The 18,389-nt window shown below is 38.8% G+C and overlaps 1 protein-coding gene across 2 annotated transcripts in view; it reads left to right on the forward strand.

Annotated features, from left to right (window-relative positions):
• WDR70 (WD repeat domain 70) overlaps positions 1-18,389 on the forward strand; it is a 276,550-nt gene that overhangs the window by 205,890 nt on the left and 52,271 nt on the right. For both annotated transcript variants that reach the window (XM_063456857.1, XM_063456856.1), the window contains exons 12-13: positions 439-523; positions 9,221-9,359. In XM_063456857.1, the coding sequence (XP_063312927.1) occupies positions 439-523; positions 9,221-9,359 (224 nt within the window). The remainder of the gene's footprint in view (positions 1-438; positions 524-9,220; positions 9,360-18,389) is intronic.

Consider the following 18,389-nt stretch of genomic DNA (forward strand, 5'->3'; position numbering starts at 1 on the left):
TGTCTATCTATAATAACACCATTTCCATTTATGCGTCATGATATCTATGCATCAAGCTTGAATTCTATTCTATGCAAGTCGACAAGATACCATTTACACAACATGTTTTATGGTGATTATATATCTTCTGTCACATAATAATTTAGCTTTTTGTCTGTTATTAATCTGTATTGTTGCAGCTCTCAGTGTAGCTTGTTCGCTGGTTATTTTACAAAAATGATTTGGGGTAAATTAAGGGCAGCCTATTTCTATATTTATTATTCATGTTAAATGACATGTTTATATTTGCTTTGTATGTAGCTGCAGAGCCCACAGAGTTAAATTAGACAGATTGCAATTTTTGTTCCAAATTATACATTCCAAGTTTTAAGAATTTTTCTATTTTTATATATTAAAAAGAATGTTTCAGTTTATATTTTTTTTTCCTTTTCTTTCAAGGGGATGATACTTTAAAAACGTGGGACATTAGGAACTTTAAGAAACCGCTCCATACGGCCTCTGGTTTATCCAACTTTTTCCCAATGTAAGTGTTTGACTTCAATCCCTGTACTATTTCAGGCTCTTGTCATTGTTTAAAGATAGTGTTCTTGTGAGATCTACATATAATTCTGGACAGAAATTCTCCAAAAAACATGGGTAGGAGAACTCACCAACTCACAAAGGATACAAGAATCAGATACAGCTATCCAAGACCCTTTTAGTGTTGCAGTTAGAAATGTAAAGATGGAAGCCACACACCTTAAAGGACCACTATGGGCACCCAGACCACTTCAGCCCGGCGCTGGATTAAGATAAGCAAATAAATGGTTAATTAACCTTTTATTTGCCGCGGAACCGGGCCCTAGTCACATAAACGGTGACTAGGGCTCTATAGCATTAGGATTACATATTTATATTCTCAACGCTATAGTGCTCCTTTAAAGTGGCTCTGTTGCTTTATCACCTCAATTGAATCATTATGAAATACTCAGATTGGCTGTGTTTGGAATTTCACTGAAATTCCAACCCAGTCAAAAGATACACTGAGATTACTTTGTCCTCCTCTTGACAAAACGTTACCAGTAGAGGGTCATGCCGGATCCGTCATAGATTTCAATGCGGTACTGTCAAATGATGTACCAGGAGCTGAAGCGAATGGCGGTGGCCACAAGGGGCAGATAAAGGTTAGTAAATGTTACTTCTCCCTGCTTTGCATGGCCACTGAACCCCTCAGCAGCGATGCCACCGCCGATGGTCTTTGAAGGCCCCAGTCAGTGGCAGATCTGCTTTAAAAAGTTTCAAGTTACTTTATCCCACCACACACAGTGGACCTGGCAATGTTTTATCATATGGTGGTAATTTAACACAGCACCCATAAAAAAGCAATCCATATAATCATGAGATGCAAAACAAAAACCTATGTTTTCATGACGGGACAGGTGAGCTTACAGTTTAACTGATATTTTAGTGGTACTATAAAGTAGACTTACGTATAACGTGATTATTCGGTTCTGCAGAACAGTTTTTCCAAAAATTGTAAATCTGTTTGGGACAACTGTTGTCCGTGGCAAAAAAATCTGATGCTAAAAAGATAAAAGGTAAAACAAAATACTGTGCAGCAACACAAAAAACGCTATATCGCCTATCGTACAGACTAGGCAATATCAGGCAACTTGTAATGCAAATTCTGATTTGCAAACTTAGATTATTAATATACACACCAGTTGCCAATATTGGGCAATCCTTTGGGAACATTTGTAATTCTGAGGTTTCATTATTGCTTCTGCTTCCTTCTCCCACTATTGGTCACTTGCCACTTCATCTGTGAATATAATTAACATTTATTGTCTGTCTTCCTTTTTTCCCCTCACCTCTTGATTGGACAGGAGATACAGCCCAATGTCAAATTAAAGAGGGAAGTAGTATATCACCACTCAGTGGATAGTAAATGTATATAAGTATATACAACCTGCATATTTAATAAATGACAATGTATCTGAAAAAATCAAAGGTTTATAGTGCAGTATGTTCAGTACTGAGGTAGGGGACAGGTGGTAGAAAACAAACAAGATAGACGAAATGTCAGGCATATCTCCCGCTCGAATGGGGTAAGCAAAAAAAATCAGCAATCAATCTTCAGAGGCAATCTTAATAACTCCAAAAAGCAAAAAGATGTAAAAAGAATATACAGTGCAGATGGTATTAAAAATTACACATTTATTAGACAATATTGCACTAATAAGATGTGGATAAAATAAGAACCTATCTCCACAGCCAACGTGGTGTCAGGATTTCAGCATAAGCAGCAAAGGCAGTAATAAACTCCAGACACATAGGTGTAGAAAGTCAAAGAAATAATAAAAGAAAATGACGAGTAACAACAATAAAATAAGACCTACGCGTTTTGTCCAATGGGACTTTCAAAGGATAAGCTGGTGTTGATCTTTGTGTGTCTTCTTTATATACTGTGGAAGTTTTGATAGATGACCGTCAGCTGGAAACAGCGTGCGATTCACGCTGGAACGCAAATACGACTTCCGGGTGTTCAGCTTGACATACACGTAATGACGTCTCTTTCTGGCAGTTGGAAATAGTATGCGTTTCACAGTGGAACGCAAGTAGAGTTTTCAGCTTCTTTCTCATGTCATGGGCATATTATTATGTTGTTATCATAACCAACAAGTGGTTTATAATGCGGTTATATTACATACACAGTACACTTGAAGTTACAAAAATATGGAACAATAATATAAAACCAATATACAATCAATAATCATGATAAGACAAAGCATTACAGTCCTTATATCTGGAAAAAAAGAAAGTTATATTATCTATAAAAAAAAACAACAAGACTTGGAAAAAGATGATCTAAAAAAAAAGGTCATAAAATATATAATAATAATAATAATATATATATATATATATATATATATATATATATATAGTGGGTGTGATATATATAAAAAAAATCCACATCTTGAAAGTGCAATATTGTCTAATAAATGTGTAATTTTTAATACCATCTGCACTATATATTCTTTTAATATCTTTTTGCTATTTGGAGTTATCAAGATTGCCTCTGAAGATTGATTGCTGATTTTTTGCTTACCCCATTTGAGCGGGAGATATGCCTGACATTTCATCTATCCTGTGAGTTTTCTACCACCCCTCCCCATACCTCAGTACTGAACATACTGCACTATAAACCTTTGATTTTTCTCAGATACATTGTCACTTATAATATATGTAGGTTGTATATACTTATATACATTTACTATTCATGGATTGGTGATATACTAAATGGTATTCCCTCTTTGTTTTTTTTTCTGTTTTCTTCCTGTCATATTATCAAGTGTCCAAGGGAACACTTTTCCATTGAGCGTCTATCTGTGCCCGGGAGCATAAAGTGACTGTTTTTTCTGTTTTTACAATGTCAAATTAAGCTGCTCATCAGCTCATGAGAAGCTCCCACTAACTCTTGGATAAAAAAAAAAAAAAAAGGATTTAACAACCAAAACATGATCTCATTACATTTTGTAGGAAGGCCAGGTCTGTGTTTTTTAAACTCAACACCTATTTTATAGAGAACGACTGTGTTTTATGTTTATATAGTTTATTTTATAGTATTATGGTGTTACTATAACATTTTTATTGTCTTTTTATTTCAGTCCTCTGTTAAGCTTATTTTTCTTTCTGAAACCACTGAAAGTGGATGAGCAGCACTGTATTTTCTCTCCTTTGAGTGGTGTGTCGTTAGACCGCCTATAGAAACATGAAGCTCATGATGTGAGATGTCCATTCAGCTCTTTGAGTGTGTGAGTGAGAAGTTAGGTTCTTTTTGCCTTAAAGCTAACACTCTCAGCTAGTGAATATTGTCCAAAGCTGGAATGTGTTGGTAAACAATGTAAACGGTTTGACAGCTGCCTTGGATGGCACCAGAGGACTCCTGGTACCATAACTGCCACTTCCAACACTCAGACTTCTATAGAATCAAATATAGAAACTTGGACTATCTTACCATGTAAGTAGCCTGATGCATCATATAAGTGCAACATTTTTATTTCTCTAAAAGGAACACTATGGGGTCAGGAAAACAAACATGTATTCCAGGCCCCATAGTGTTAAAACCACTACCTTAACCTCCTCCCCCTCCCCCCCACCCCCTGCCTGCCTGCTTACAGCTGGCATCATCAGAAGTGGTTCTGTGAACCAATCACAATGCTTTCCCATAGGGTTGGCTAAGTCTGTCAAGGAGACCTATCTGGGGCAGAGCCAGCGCCAGTCAAGCACAGCCCTGGCCTATCAGCATCTCTTCATATAGATGAAATGAAATGAGGAAAGTTCAGTGTCTGCATGTATAGGGTGGAGACACTGATAGCAGTACTGCTTACTCTGCAGCACTGCCCTAGGAAGCACCTCTAGTAGCCATCTGAGGAGTGGTTAGTGGAGTTATCACTAGGCTTTAAGGTAAACATTGCATTTTATCTAAAAAGACAGTGTTTACTGCAAAAAGTCTGAAGGGAATGATTCTTCTCACCAGAACAAATACAATAAGCTGTAGTTGTTCTGTTGACTATACTGTCCCTTTAATCGTGCTAGAATTCTCAGTAAACAAAGACAACTAAAAATAAAGCACAAAGAAAGGAAGCAAACCTATTTCAATTTTATTTGGATAACAAATGTGTACCATTTAAAAAAAATTCTCATATATTTACTTTAGCAATCTCTATGATCTGCATATAACAGGATTTTCAACTCTGTGTGTCCCTATACACAGTTTCTCATATCGGCAAATATGACTGCCGCTTTAAGATCTGAGCTTTATTTACATAAAATTCATTCATTCATAAAATTGTTGCAGCCAAGGTGTAGTTTATAGGAAGAAGGGCAGCAGGTTCACTCATCTATTTTGATGAATGGAACTGCTGCTGAGTGTTTCAATACACATTCCATAAACTTCTTGGTATTCCAGTGGAAAGTGTAGGATTGACTGTCAAGCTTTATCTTGTTCCAAATCTAAAGCACTTTGCTAGAAACCCTGGGGATTTGCAGCAAACATTGGATCTAAAGGGTGCCCTTTTTTTTTTTTATTCTAATACTTTTACATTTTGTTAATTTAAAAAAAAAATTTTTTTATGTTATTCTAATAAAATAGGGGTCAGCTTCGGTCTGTAGTGTGCTTTTACTTGGCCTGTATGGCCACCTTTTGCATATTGTCAAGAGATCAGCCATAAATAAGACTGCAGGGCTCATGCGTAGTGTTAAAAGAAAGGTTCTTTATTTATACATCTCCCCCATAGTCTGCATCACACTCCAGGGCACTGGTGAAGAGTTAAAAAAGAAAAACCCACAGCTGAGACCTATTAACATGAATTTATTCAGAAGTATTAAGTGAAGTTCTTGGTTTGGAGACAGACCATTCCATTCTGTTGTAATACCACCCAAAAGTGTGTGAGATTTGTAGTGCTTCTTCCATTAACCTTATCTTGTTAAATTATTCTTGTATTATGAGTCAGCTAGTCAGTGTAGAACAACTCGTGTCAAATTCCGTTATCATTTATGTCCTGAATAGATGTATTTGTTGGAAAAAAAGTGTGGCTGCTAGTAATTTATTTTGTTTGGGAACACACCAGGTTAAGGTGAAAAGTGTGACCCACAACACCTGGTACCAAACTGACATACTGTATATTCATAGAGCCAGGACCTACAGTTTATCATCTACTAATTTAATCTAATTTTGGGGTTATTTCTATAGACCGTAGAAAACCAAGCTGTATAATTCAGGTCAAATAACAGACATGGAAACTGAGAACAGCTACTCCATTGAGTATAAATTTTGCTTGCATTAACTTACTACTTAGTGTTAGAGTCTGTTGCTTCCCTCTCAATATCATGGTCCAGCAATTCAGGATATGCTTGGCTATTAATCAGCTCAAAGTGGACTTGTCAGGTGACATGAGATCAGAGCTGATTTAAGGGGCACATCTTGGAAATTTGGTGTGCACGCTTACATGTCAATTGTGGTCATAATAAATATCATGGGGACAAATACAGGGATTACCACCTATAACCCAACCCCATTTTTATGATTGGTTGTTGAATTTGAATCTTAAAAATGTTTGTAACTTTTTTTTTTTTTTTTTTTTTTTTAATTGGGCAGAAATATGTGTCTGTGTGCAGGCATAATCTGGCAGACTCCAAAATCTTTGCAAGAATACTGCATTTTTGTAAACTCTGCTTTTCTGACTTTAGTCTTGCATTGGCTAAGAGAGTCTGCGTCCTTTTAAATTACGGCAATACATTTAATTTTGTTTTATTCAGATTTAAATGTATCACTTATGTAGAGGCCACCCTGATGGGAAGAGGGGTTCCGCCACCAGAGATGTTCTTTTCCCCCTTAGTGGGAGGGATGCTGTAATGCAGAGCAGTAACAGCTCTTACAAGAGCTAGTGATTTTGCACTCCAAGCAGAAGTGAGACAGCTGGTATAGCTCTCCCACAAATATGAGACGAGGGGCACTCCCCTCTGGACCTGATAGTAGACTACAGTAAAAACATATACACGATTACATTGGCTCTCAGGTCCAGGACACTCCCATACAAAATAAGACAATCCCTCCCCTGTGCTTGTGAGATAATTGAGTCAGGAACTGTACTAACTCAATTAACTCCAGGCACAGAAAACACACATTTTAGCAGTACCCCGGAAGTACCCCCAAAATCCATGAAAACCCCACAAAAGTTACATCCCTGGTAGCCCCGATCTGGGTGACCAACATATCCCAAAATCACCCAGATCGGTTCAGGGGTTCGTGATTTTCATGGAGGTCATATTTTGACTGACCGCGCATGAGGCTCCTGCCCAAAAGAGTTCCGTGAAATCAGGCTAAGCAGTCTGTCTCTTTCGGGAATACTCAATATATTCAAAATACTAAACGCAACAGTTTGTGGGTAGGTTTAGTCTATGTCTCTCATTCGGGAGCTTGCTCCCACCGAATGCCTTTCAATTCCCATACGTTTAGCCGAACGTTGATGGAAGGGCGTTCTAGCAGTGTTCGCACCGTCGAGTGTCCGATTTGGGCTCCATGCATTCGACGACCAAACATTGTTCTGTGTGTTCGCGACTAAAGATGGCCACCGCTGCGTGTTCGTATACCGAACGGTGACCACCCACCCAACCACTTAGAACACTTGCATAGTTGTTCAGTAGTTTGTTCGGTAGGGGAATTAAATAAAAATAAAATGAAGGCGAATGCAATGTCCCAAACCCATAGGAGAATGAGATAGAGGGGTTACAATTCAGGGACAGGGTGATCTGTCACAACATAAATATGTCAAAGCCTCTGAGCAACTTTAAAATGCAAACATATAACACATATGATATTGTAAGCACCAAAACAGCTTTAGCTAAAGGGAACCTGTTGTGAAATTTTTTTTTTACCTGAAATCATTCCCATGTACATTGAATGCATTATATATTACAACTATACAAAGTGTATTCAATGTAAAATATAGAGATTTATTCACTTTTCCTCCGTGCCGCCATCTTTATACTTCATGGGTGTTACTCTTTGTGTAACCCATGTGTAGCTCTCTTCTTCTCTTCCTTATTAGTTCATGCCAAAGCATTGACTGGTATCTGGGATTAAAGTCCATATTTAAATAGGTTTTTATCCAAAACTGCTATCACAATGAATAGATAGAATCTTATGCTCAATCTAAAGAGCATAAGTTGTTTACGGCATGACAGATACCTTTTAATTAAGCTGTTTTAGTGTATAGATCTTGCCTCTGCAGTCTCACTGCTTACTTCTCTGCCATTTAGCAGTTAAAGTACCAGTCTGGGCACCATAACAACTTAATTGAAATTCGTACATTTCTCAAGCCGTTTTGTGAATGAGTAGCCACTGATTGGCTGAGACCGCCAGCAGCCATACTCTTAAATTTTGAAGCTTTGCAGGAAAGGGGAGGACAGGGTGGCTGTGAGATCCAACATCGGGAACGCAGACTTTGAAATTAAAGCATTCGTGATCGGTTTAACCCTTAATGATGAGCCAGTACCATGGACCTCCTGGCACCATAATAACTTCATTTTATTAAGTTGTTATGGTGCCTGGAGTGTACTTTTAAATCATTTTAGTTTCTGTTTGTTCAGCCCTAACCACACCTCCCCTGGCTGTGACTCAGACCGGAAACATGAGAATTGTTTCATTTTTAATCAGATCGCACAGCACAGTATGTTTACTTTAGAAGTTTGTGTCTCCTGTTCTGTTAAATGAAGTTTAATCCCACACAAGGATGCTCCTTTAGCCTATAGCAACCTATTTACAGGACAGTAGATAAGAAATTCTAAATTCAACAGACTGTGCAATTCAGAGAGTTTAAACAATAGATCTCTATGCAGGTCACATGCAGAGGAGGTGTGACTAGAGCTGCATAAAGTGATTTATAAAGTGATATTTTTTCTTGTCTAATTTAAAGCTAGACCTAATCTGGAGATATACTGCTTACTCCGTTTTTTTGAAAACGATTACGCAAAGAAAGGCGCTACATAGAAACCTAAAGGTGATGGTATTGAAATAGATTTTTTCCACCCCTTATCTATGTTTGTCTCAACCTGTGCCGTGACATCACAGCTTATATCACCCCAAACAAATTATGTAATATTCAAAGAAAATAAAAGCAAATTAAATAGAATATTACTGTGTAACATTGGCACATAGCACATATAAAATGTGAGTCAATTGTACACTTACAAATACAAAATTCACAAAAATATATATATGTTTTTCTTTGTTTTACATCTGAATATTGAACTACTTTTAATCATCAGACATAAGCTACACATTTATGCTATGTATTGAAGCAAAATTAAATAATGGATTTAAAACAGTCCTGGAAATACTATATATTTCTGAAATTGAGATTTGTTCATTAATGACCATCACCTAGGTTTTCCTAGCACACAGTCCACCTTCTTTATATTATGTTTTATGTGTATTATTGATTTTGGGAGGAACGTTAGGATGGCTGCAATAATTTCATAAAGATGTATCTCCACTTACTAATTCCACCGTCTGAATGGAACCAATATTAGTTGATATTTGGAAATGTCAAACACATTTTTTTACTTGACTGCAGAACAAGGTATTTTAATGAATGTACTGATGTAATAGATTGGAACTGTTCTGCAAATATTTTGTTCTCAAAACATCTTATAAGTCTGTTTTTGCATTCTTAAGGACCGACTGTTGCTTCAGTCCTGATGATAAACTCCTGATTACTGGAACGTCCGTGAAGAAAGGAGGTGGAAATGGGAGCTTAATGTTCTTTGATATGGTGGAATTTCAGAAGATTTATGAAATTAACGTCACAGACGCTGTAAGTTTTCTGCATGCACATTTTTATGAAACCCAGCATTTTAGCCATGTGTAAACTAGTAAATCAAGGTAATAAATAGGGCAGGGTACTGACAAATAGATTTATATTCCAGGTCTCATTCTTGTCTCAAACTAAAGTGGAGGAGGATAATTATACGTATTTAAATTATAAGGAACAGAGATCTCTGGGAGGGTTCCCCATGGGAACCCACAAAGAAAAGAAAGCATTTTCAACAAATCCCCTCTTTTCAATACACCATTTCAGCATTAACAAAAGGACACTTCACATATGGAGCAAAGTATGAGTTATACCTGTATCTCAATGTTGGCCTAGGTCAGTTTAAAATTAATACGGCGTGTGTATCATACCAAATATATGGATTTCTGTGGAGTTGTCTTAGCACCTGCCAAGTAAAATCCAGGATCTAACAGGGCGTATGAGTTCACGGAGATATATTATTATTATTAGCCAACAAGAGAAAAAAATGGAGTCTTGCGCAACTTGAATTTTAAGTGCACCCTTTGTTGCTACACCTTTAATTCTGAAGGGCAAAGTACAAGCGTTTCGGGCAGTAGCCCTTTATCAATGCTGTTGTCCTTTTAATTCTGATGGGCAAAGTACAAACGTTTCGGGCAGTAGCCCTTTATCAATGCTGATGTCCTGTGTGAAGGACAACAGCATTGATAAAGGGCTACTGCCCAAAAGTTTGTATTTGCCCTTCAGAATTAAAGGTGTAGCACCAGGGGGTGCACTTAAAATTCAAGTTGCACAAGACTCCATTTTTTCTCTTGTTGGCCACTATACACTGTTGGAACTACAGCGTGGGGATATTGCTGCACTGTGGAAAGCTAATCTGACTTTTCACTTACCTGTCAAGGGCTCTTTTATAAAAAGAAATGCGTAAACCCTCTTTGCATGTAAATTGGATACTTTTCTTGTTACATCGACTGACAGTATAAAACATTTGTGTCTTTAATGGACAATTGTAGTGTCAAATGTTTTCTGCTAACTGAACTGATTGATAGGCCTGACTGCTCATTATACTTACGAAATCATATAATCTTGGGTAAACATGCTCTCCAGAGACGGAAATTCACAGTGAAAGGGTCTGTACTTTATATTGCAACATATTCTCTATCTTAGTTAATTAACATTGTTGCTCCCCCTCTAATCCAGTGGACTTTTTCAAGCTGCCCACTTATTAGCTATCCTACATTGGTCGCCTTACTAATTAGACATGTTAATATATTTACTAATTAGACATGTTAATATATTTACTAATGTTGCTCCTTAACTAGATTTTTGTGGTTCAAACCACCTTCACTGACCTCCACATCAATCAGGTCTCCGTTATCAGATTTGGTCTTTACCTCGTTACTTCTTATACCCCACTTTCCTTAGAATAGAAGTCATTTTTAAAAGCAGATTCCTCCGTACGTCTTGTTTCTGTTCACCCCAACTTGATTGTTTTAACTTGTTTTGTATCCACATTGTGAGCACTGCAGAACATGTTGGTGCTCATTCCATAGGTATAAGAGCTGTCTATTCAGGTGAATATAAAAGTTATTGCTGTGGGAATTTGTTTGCATAGGAGACTCCTATGATTTTATTTAGAAAAATGCCAGTTATTGTGTAGTGGCGAAAGGAGGGCATATAAAAACGCCGCCTATCTAGTCTTTCTGTAGTACTGGGTCTTCTTAGAAAAGTCAGTACTCAGATCTTTTTAATAAGTCAACCTATCTATTGATCGATAGTGTGTGCCTTAAAAGAACACTGCACTCCTATGTTAAAAATAAATACATTTATATTTAATGGTAGAGCGTTCCTTAGATTTAGCCCCCCTTCTTTAAAATAAATAAATTGGCTGCATTCAGTGTGATCATGCTGAACATGAAGAACCTCAAAAAGCCAACGCATTAAAGATTAAATACCTTTAGTAGCTGTCTTTCTGATGCCAATAGAGGCACTAATTTCAGAAAAATGTAAACATTAGCCTTTTTCAAAATGCCAATTATTTACATTATGTGTGAAAAAAAAATGCATCTTTGCACCTAAAAAGCCATTACATTTAAATCTAATGGTGCTTCGAGTGTTCCTTTTAAGTAAACAATATAGGTGGTCAAAATTATTCTGCATTTGGGGGGAGGGTGGTATTTGAAAAATGTGTAACTCGGCATTGGAAGTCAGTGCTCTAACAATCAAAATAAGTGGAAATACATTTTTGGCCTAATGCAATTGTTCTGCTTAAAAAAAAATCTCACAAATTTTAATTTGTAATCTTAGACTTTTATTTAGGCCAGGCATACATTGTAAAAATTCTCTCTTGAGCTAATTTTGGAAACCAACCACAGAAATTGATGGATGACTCCACTGATTTAGTGTGTTTCAGTGTCCCAGACTTTGTAGTAGTTTGTTTTTTAATACTCCGAGCTGAGTCTTCTGACTGTCATTTGATGTTGAGCCGTGTTAAAAAAGCTTAGCTTTTCAACTTGTATTCCATATTTAGCTACTGGTTCGAGACTCTGCTGCTATTTCCTTTCACTTCCTCTCCCTGAAATGAAATCCTTTTTTTGGATGTGGACCGTTGCCAGAGTAGGAGGAATGTACATACGGCAGAAGGTGCATGTTGGATTTTCTTCCTTTGATGATTTGCCACTTGTTAGCCGACTCTAGATGTTCTGCCAAGGAAGGTTGAGCCTATTTGATGCCTCATCGCAGTCATTCCATCTAGTACTGTAACCTCTGCTCCACGGACGACATGCCAGTGGGGAAAACAAAACCACTTTCTGTTTACCATCGCTCTTCGACATCTAGCATTAAATGACAGGTCATTTTCGAAAGTCCATCATCCAACAGTGAAAATGTGTTTAGTCTGTGTTCACACTTGGTTATTTTGCTTATAGTATAGATAAAAAGGTCTTTTTATAGATCTGACTAGTTTTGAGCATAGGAGCTGTTTGAGCAGCAATACAGAAAAGTATCCCTTGGTACCGCTCTAATGATGAGCCAATATGGTAATCTCGAGAAGTCACTTGAGTACCTGGTATACGGACATGTAATAGCGTGAAGGCGCGCTTCCACATACCATGTCTCAGATGAATATGTCTCAGAACTGCTTTGCTACGTGTATGGAAAATAGCCATGACTATTCTATTTGATTCTATTTAACTTCATGAATTATAGCACGCCTGAAGTCCTATTTTCAAACATATCCAAGTTTTTGTAACATTTAATGTTAAAATAAATGTTTACTTCTTAAAGGAGGACCGTCACTTCACTGTAAATTACACAGTTTAATAAAAAAAAAAAAAACACCCGGCATCACACTGAAGTTCAATTCAGGCAGAGCCAGGGCACACCGAGGAAGAGAAATATAAACATTGCTTCTCTTCTTTTCTGTATGCTTTCTGCCATGTGCAAAAAAACAAAACATATGATTGACCGGGAGCTTAGATAGGGGTACCCAGTTACAGCATGGCTCGACAAATCCCAAGCTCCAAGTCGCCATGGCGACTAGGAATTGTGGCCTAGCTCCTGGGTTTGTCAGCCGGTTCAGTGCAGGCGGCAAGGGAGAATGGAGCAGGCCGGCTGTGGGAGAGCTGAGGTTGCTGGCCAGCTGTGCAGAATGAAGCCGGGCGGCAAGGGAAGGAGCTATCGTCTTCTTGCCCTGCTCCCTCGCGCTCCTTGCACTGATGCCGGGAGCTGGAATATGATGTCACTCCAGCCCTGGCATCACAAAACCGTGCCGGAGAGGAAGCAGAGCACAAACATGGCAGCAGCACCACTGGACCCTAGAGAAAGCCACTACACTCCAAAAGTTAGTGTGTGTGTCTGTTATTGACTGTTTGTGTGTGTCTGTTATTGACTGTGTTTGTGTGTGTCTCTCAATGTGTGTGTGTGTGTCACTTACAGACACACACACACACTCTGTGTGTCTGTCTGTCTTTGTGTTTATCTCTCTCTGTCTGTCAGTGAATGTGTGTGTGTCTGTCAGTATGTGTATGTCTGTTTAGGTGACTTGCCCCCCTCTGATTGCATGGGAATGGTGATTTTACTCACCTTTTTTTTCCCATGCCGTGTCCGTCTTGCCGTGGCTGGCCCCACCTCCATGGCCAATATGATCAATCTTGATTATCTCAGCCAAGCCAATGCTTTTCCATAGGAAAACATTGAGAGGGTATTGCGCATGCACTAATCAACTTCTCCTCATAGAGATGCATTGAATCAAATCTTTAACAGTGCGACCGGGCCCCCTGTGATTACATCACACAGAGCTGGGAGGAAGTGACTGCACGTCACTCCTCCCAGCTAACACACATACGACACGGGAGGAAGAAGTGAACTGTGACTCCCATTAACCTGAGCCACCACTGGACCCCAGGGAATGGGGTCTAAAAGGTAGGAAACAGGAGGGTGACTAAAATATTTTGTGTGTGTGTGTTTGTTTGTGTGTATGTCTTTGTATGTATGTCTTGTGTGTGTGTATGTCTTTGTATGTATGTCTTGTGTGTGTGTGTGTGTGTATGTCTGTATGTATGTCTTGTTTGTGTGTGTGTGTCTGTATGTCTTGTGTGTGTGTGTGTGTGTGTGTGTGTGTGTCTGTATGTATGTGTATGTGTCTTTGTATGTATGTGTGTCTTGTGTGTGTGTGTGTGTGTGTGTGTCTGTATGTATGTGTTATGTGTCTTTGTCTGTATGTGTGTATGTGTATTTGTGTGTGTGTCTGTATGTATGTGTGTTTGTGTATTTGTATGTATGTGTTGTGTGTGTGTGTCTGTATGTTTGTGTGTATGTGTCTTTGCATGTATGTGTGTCTTATGTATGTGTCTGTCTGTATGTATGTGTGCCTGTGTGTGTGTCTGTCTGTATGTATGTGTGCCTGTCTGTGTGTGTGCCTGTCTGTTTGTATGTGTGTCGTGTGTGTGTGTGTGTATATATGTGCCTTTCTGTTTGTATGTATGTGTGTGTGCCTGGCTGTGCCTATGTGTGTGTGTCGGTCTGTATGTATGTATGTGTCTGTGTGTTTGTCGGTCTGTAGGTATGTGTGTGTGCCTGTCTGTCTGTCTGTCTGTATGCGTGTATGTGTGTATGTGTGTATGTATGTGTGTGTGTGTGTGTCTGTCAGGGGGTGGAGGGAGAGGAGGAGGAAGGGAGGGGGGGCCCATGGATTACTTTCGCACCAGGGCCCCATGGATTGTGTGTACACCACTGACCACTACATTAATCTATAGTGGTTCTGGTGACTATAGTGTCCATTTAAGAATTTTATTTTTATAGCTTTATTAGCTACAAAAAAACCTTGTTCCTAACTTTTTCTAGCTCACTCCTAGATTCCAAGCAAAATTGTCAAGCCCTGAGTTACAGGATAAAGGGGTATCTGCATTCAATTTGAATTTTTTGGTCAATCCTTATTTTTGTTGTACAAGTGATAACCAGTAAGCGTGATATGCCACAACAGCAATCCCGAGCATAGCAAAAACAGACAGCAGAGAATAGCAGCATTGCTTTCAGAGTATTATAGTAACAGACTAGCAATTGTAAACGTCAGTAGGTACCGTCTTTTTCGCTCCATAAGACACACCTAGTTTTTAGAGGAGGAAAACAAACTCCCCCCTCCTCTTTCAGAGTATCTTCAGTCCTCCCAGCCCGTGCGGTTAGTAAGCTGGTAGGAAGTAACAGATAGTCAATTCCTCCCAGCACTCCCTGGTGTCTGCTCTCTGCAGCCTTCCCTCCTCCATGCCACACAATCTCAGTATGCATTCACTCCATAAGTCGCATAGACATTTCCTCTTACTTTTGTAGAGGAAAAAAATGCGTCTTATGGAGCAGAAAATAAGGTAAGTAGAACGAGACATTATAGAAATCAGGCTATACTGACTAACGGTGTGATCTATTGTAGATAACACAATAGTACTGTTAATTGATAAGTTACAAGATGGTAAAGTTAGAAGATGAGAAGACAAGACTAGGCTCAAAGTAATGCTTAGAATTAGTAATTAGTAATGCTGTAATTTTCATTATACTAAGTAAACAAGATAAGTGATATATTAAGTGTAGCTAGAAAAACTGAGACTGAATACTTGTAAAAAAACACCCCAGCAGTTTACAGTAAAGCGTTAGAGACACTTGGGATAGGAAAAACAGCATACATGGGGCACCATGTACAAGAGAAAGGTAGGAACAGCATCCAGGAACTCTGTGGAAATGTCAGTGTATTATGAACAGGCTTGCCCCAGAGTTGTATCCGGCACTGTTGGGGGGGGGGTCAAACCCGAGTGATTGTGAGTGCTCTGTCGCAGCTCAGAGAGGTTCACTTCCATGGGTCTTTTCAGCTACTCCGGCGGAGGATAAGTGAGAGCAATGCTAGACTCTGTTGCATGATCAGTGTCTGAAAGTTTCAAACTGGCAAGTTGCCGAAGCCGCTCCCAAAAGGCTGCTCATCTGTGGCCAAATGCCACCAGAAAATCTGCCTCGTGGAGTTGTGTTCCGTCGCCATTTTGGGTGGCAGATGATAGTAAGTAGTTAAAAGTGCTGGGGTGAACCTCATCGGCGGGGGGGGGGAGGAATTGGGCATTCCACTGTTGGTCCTCCTCTCCCATACAGCCAGGCCGCAGGTTTGCCTCAGCGCATGTCCATTAGCAGAAGCAGTGTCGGCTTCCGAATGTTCTTTAGAAGGGGTCCCAGGTGTGCTGTAAGTCAGCAGTTAAATAAAACCCACTTTGAGGTGGGAGAGCCATCAGAAGGGGCCTGTATTAGCGAGAATTCACCCAGAATCCATGCTTGCCACGCCCCGCGCCCCATTACATTTTATTTTTACACATCATCAATACATATTTATTAAATATATTGTTTAAATAAACATAATATAAAAAATTCTGGGTACTGACACTTCCACTTCAATTGACATTGCATCCATGTACTGCTACTGTCCTAAATGTTTAAAAGAATCCATTTGTGTGTCTCTTCCTCCTCCCGAGCTCTTTGTGTGTCTCCATCCCGCCAGCCAGCCTGTTTGTGTGTCTCTTTGTCACCAGCCCATTTGTGCGTCTCTTCCTTCCAGCCCATTTGTTCATCTCTTCCACAAGCTCATTTGTGCGTCTCTTCCCCCCTCGCCCATTTGTGAGTCCTTTCCCCTCAGCCCATTTGTGCGTCTCTTCCCCCAGCCCCTTTGTGCGGTTAAAAGTTCTAGCATAATTTGAGCCTCTACCAAATAGATTGGGATCTAGGAATCATGTGGAAAGAGTTGGCACTTAAGCTGCTGCTGATTGCCTGCCTGAAAGAGTTAATTTGCTGGTTGAGCATTATGTCCTCAGCATGTTCAGTTCAGATGTTTTTTTTTAGAAGCAGAGCACTGTTCTCTTCACATTGATTCCTATTTCAGCAAGTACAGAGCCACTTGCAAAGCCAAGCTTCTTAAACAAGCAACGTTTAGGAAGACATATCCCGTAACACTACTGAAAATGACCTCCTGTTATTTTTTAGAGTTAATAGCAGAGCCACACAATGGGTCCGAGAAGTGGTGCCTCGACTAGAGTAATGCTATAGATCTTGGAAGATAGAAGTTACATACCTGCCTATTGATGATTAATCGTAGGTGATCCTTCTGACATGAGACAGCATCAGTTTCTGTTTATACGTGAGGCATTTTGGACTAATCCTTGACCTATGTAGATACATTTTACATCTGCTTGGAGTGTAAGAAAATAAACATTCTCATGTACAAAGGAGATATAAATGTTTTTAGGAATGTCAGGCATTCTTTGTATTTGTATTATAAAAACTCAGAATTGTGAGATTTGGATTGGTTAATGGTTGTAATAAATTGATTGGATTAGCTTAGATTTGGGATTTTAAACGTGTTTGGCTATACGCAGGTTGGGTCTTCCGAGAGACTCCTTTGGGTATTAAAATTGTTTTAGTTAGGGTTATGATCATTTTCACTAGACCACATAAATCCATTTGTTGAATTGCCTCCAAAATGCCTGTGGTATTAACATAAAGCGTGTTATAGATTTGAGATGTCTCAGGCAGTGATTACTTGGTGGATCAGGAAGATATCTCATGACAAGGAGAGCAAATAGCTTACCCCTCTAATTTAGAGTCACTATGTTTTTTGCCTCTCTGAATGTAGAACCCAGTACCGAACGCATTGTACCTTTACCTCTTAAGCTACTCCTTATATTCTTACTTCTTCTTATGTCCAAGCATTTGCCTTCTGCCATTTACTATTGGTTTAAGTCTCATTGATCTTCCTTAACAATTCATTGAATATATTGCATTTAGGACTCAATTTAAAGGAACACTACATTGTCAGAAATACAAACATGTGCAGGATTAGGCTTCCTGCCCCCTTTTCTCTGGAGATTAAAGATGGTTTTACTCACATTCATTCACTATGCCACACTGGACTAGGAAGCACCTCTAGTGACTGCCACCGTCTCAGTGACTACCACACGACGTGTTCCTAGACGTGTTCTGAAAAGGCAGCATTCACAGTGCTGAGCCTGCAGGGACAGGCTATAGACACCAGAACCGCTACATTAAGCTGGAGTGGTTTAATTCCTTAATTCTTTTGGACAAGCTTTTTAAATGCTCACAATCTGTTAGAAACAAATTAGAATTTATCTGCAAATATTTCAATGGTGACTTCTGTCAATAAATAATTTGAAAAGTTGATGGAAAATAATTAATTTTTGATCCTTTATTTAGATAAATTAACTACATCTGCTTTAGTGTTCCCGTGTAAACATAATGTAAATTCATAGCTATTTTTTTGTTTCTTAGAATAGTACTTAGAAATACACAAAGACTAGTCCTCTGTTTTGGGGCTTATTTTTCTCTGTTTTTTTTTTTGTTTTTGTTTTTTGTTGTTTTTTTATTTTTTTATTTTAATATAGCAGGTCAGTTGCTAAATTTATAGGTTTCCCATCCCATGAACTCTTTGTTGGTTTCAACAAATACCATTTTATTTAAAGGGACACTGTAGTCACCAGAACAACTACAGCTTATTGGATTTGTTCTGGTTGGTAT

This window comes from Pelobates fuscus, chromosome 5 (genome assembly GCF_036172605.1).
Source record: "Pelobates fuscus isolate aPelFus1 chromosome 5, aPelFus1.pri, whole genome shotgun sequence".
NCBI classification, from domain to species: Eukaryota; Metazoa; Chordata; class Amphibia; order Anura; family Pelobatidae; genus Pelobates; species Pelobates fuscus.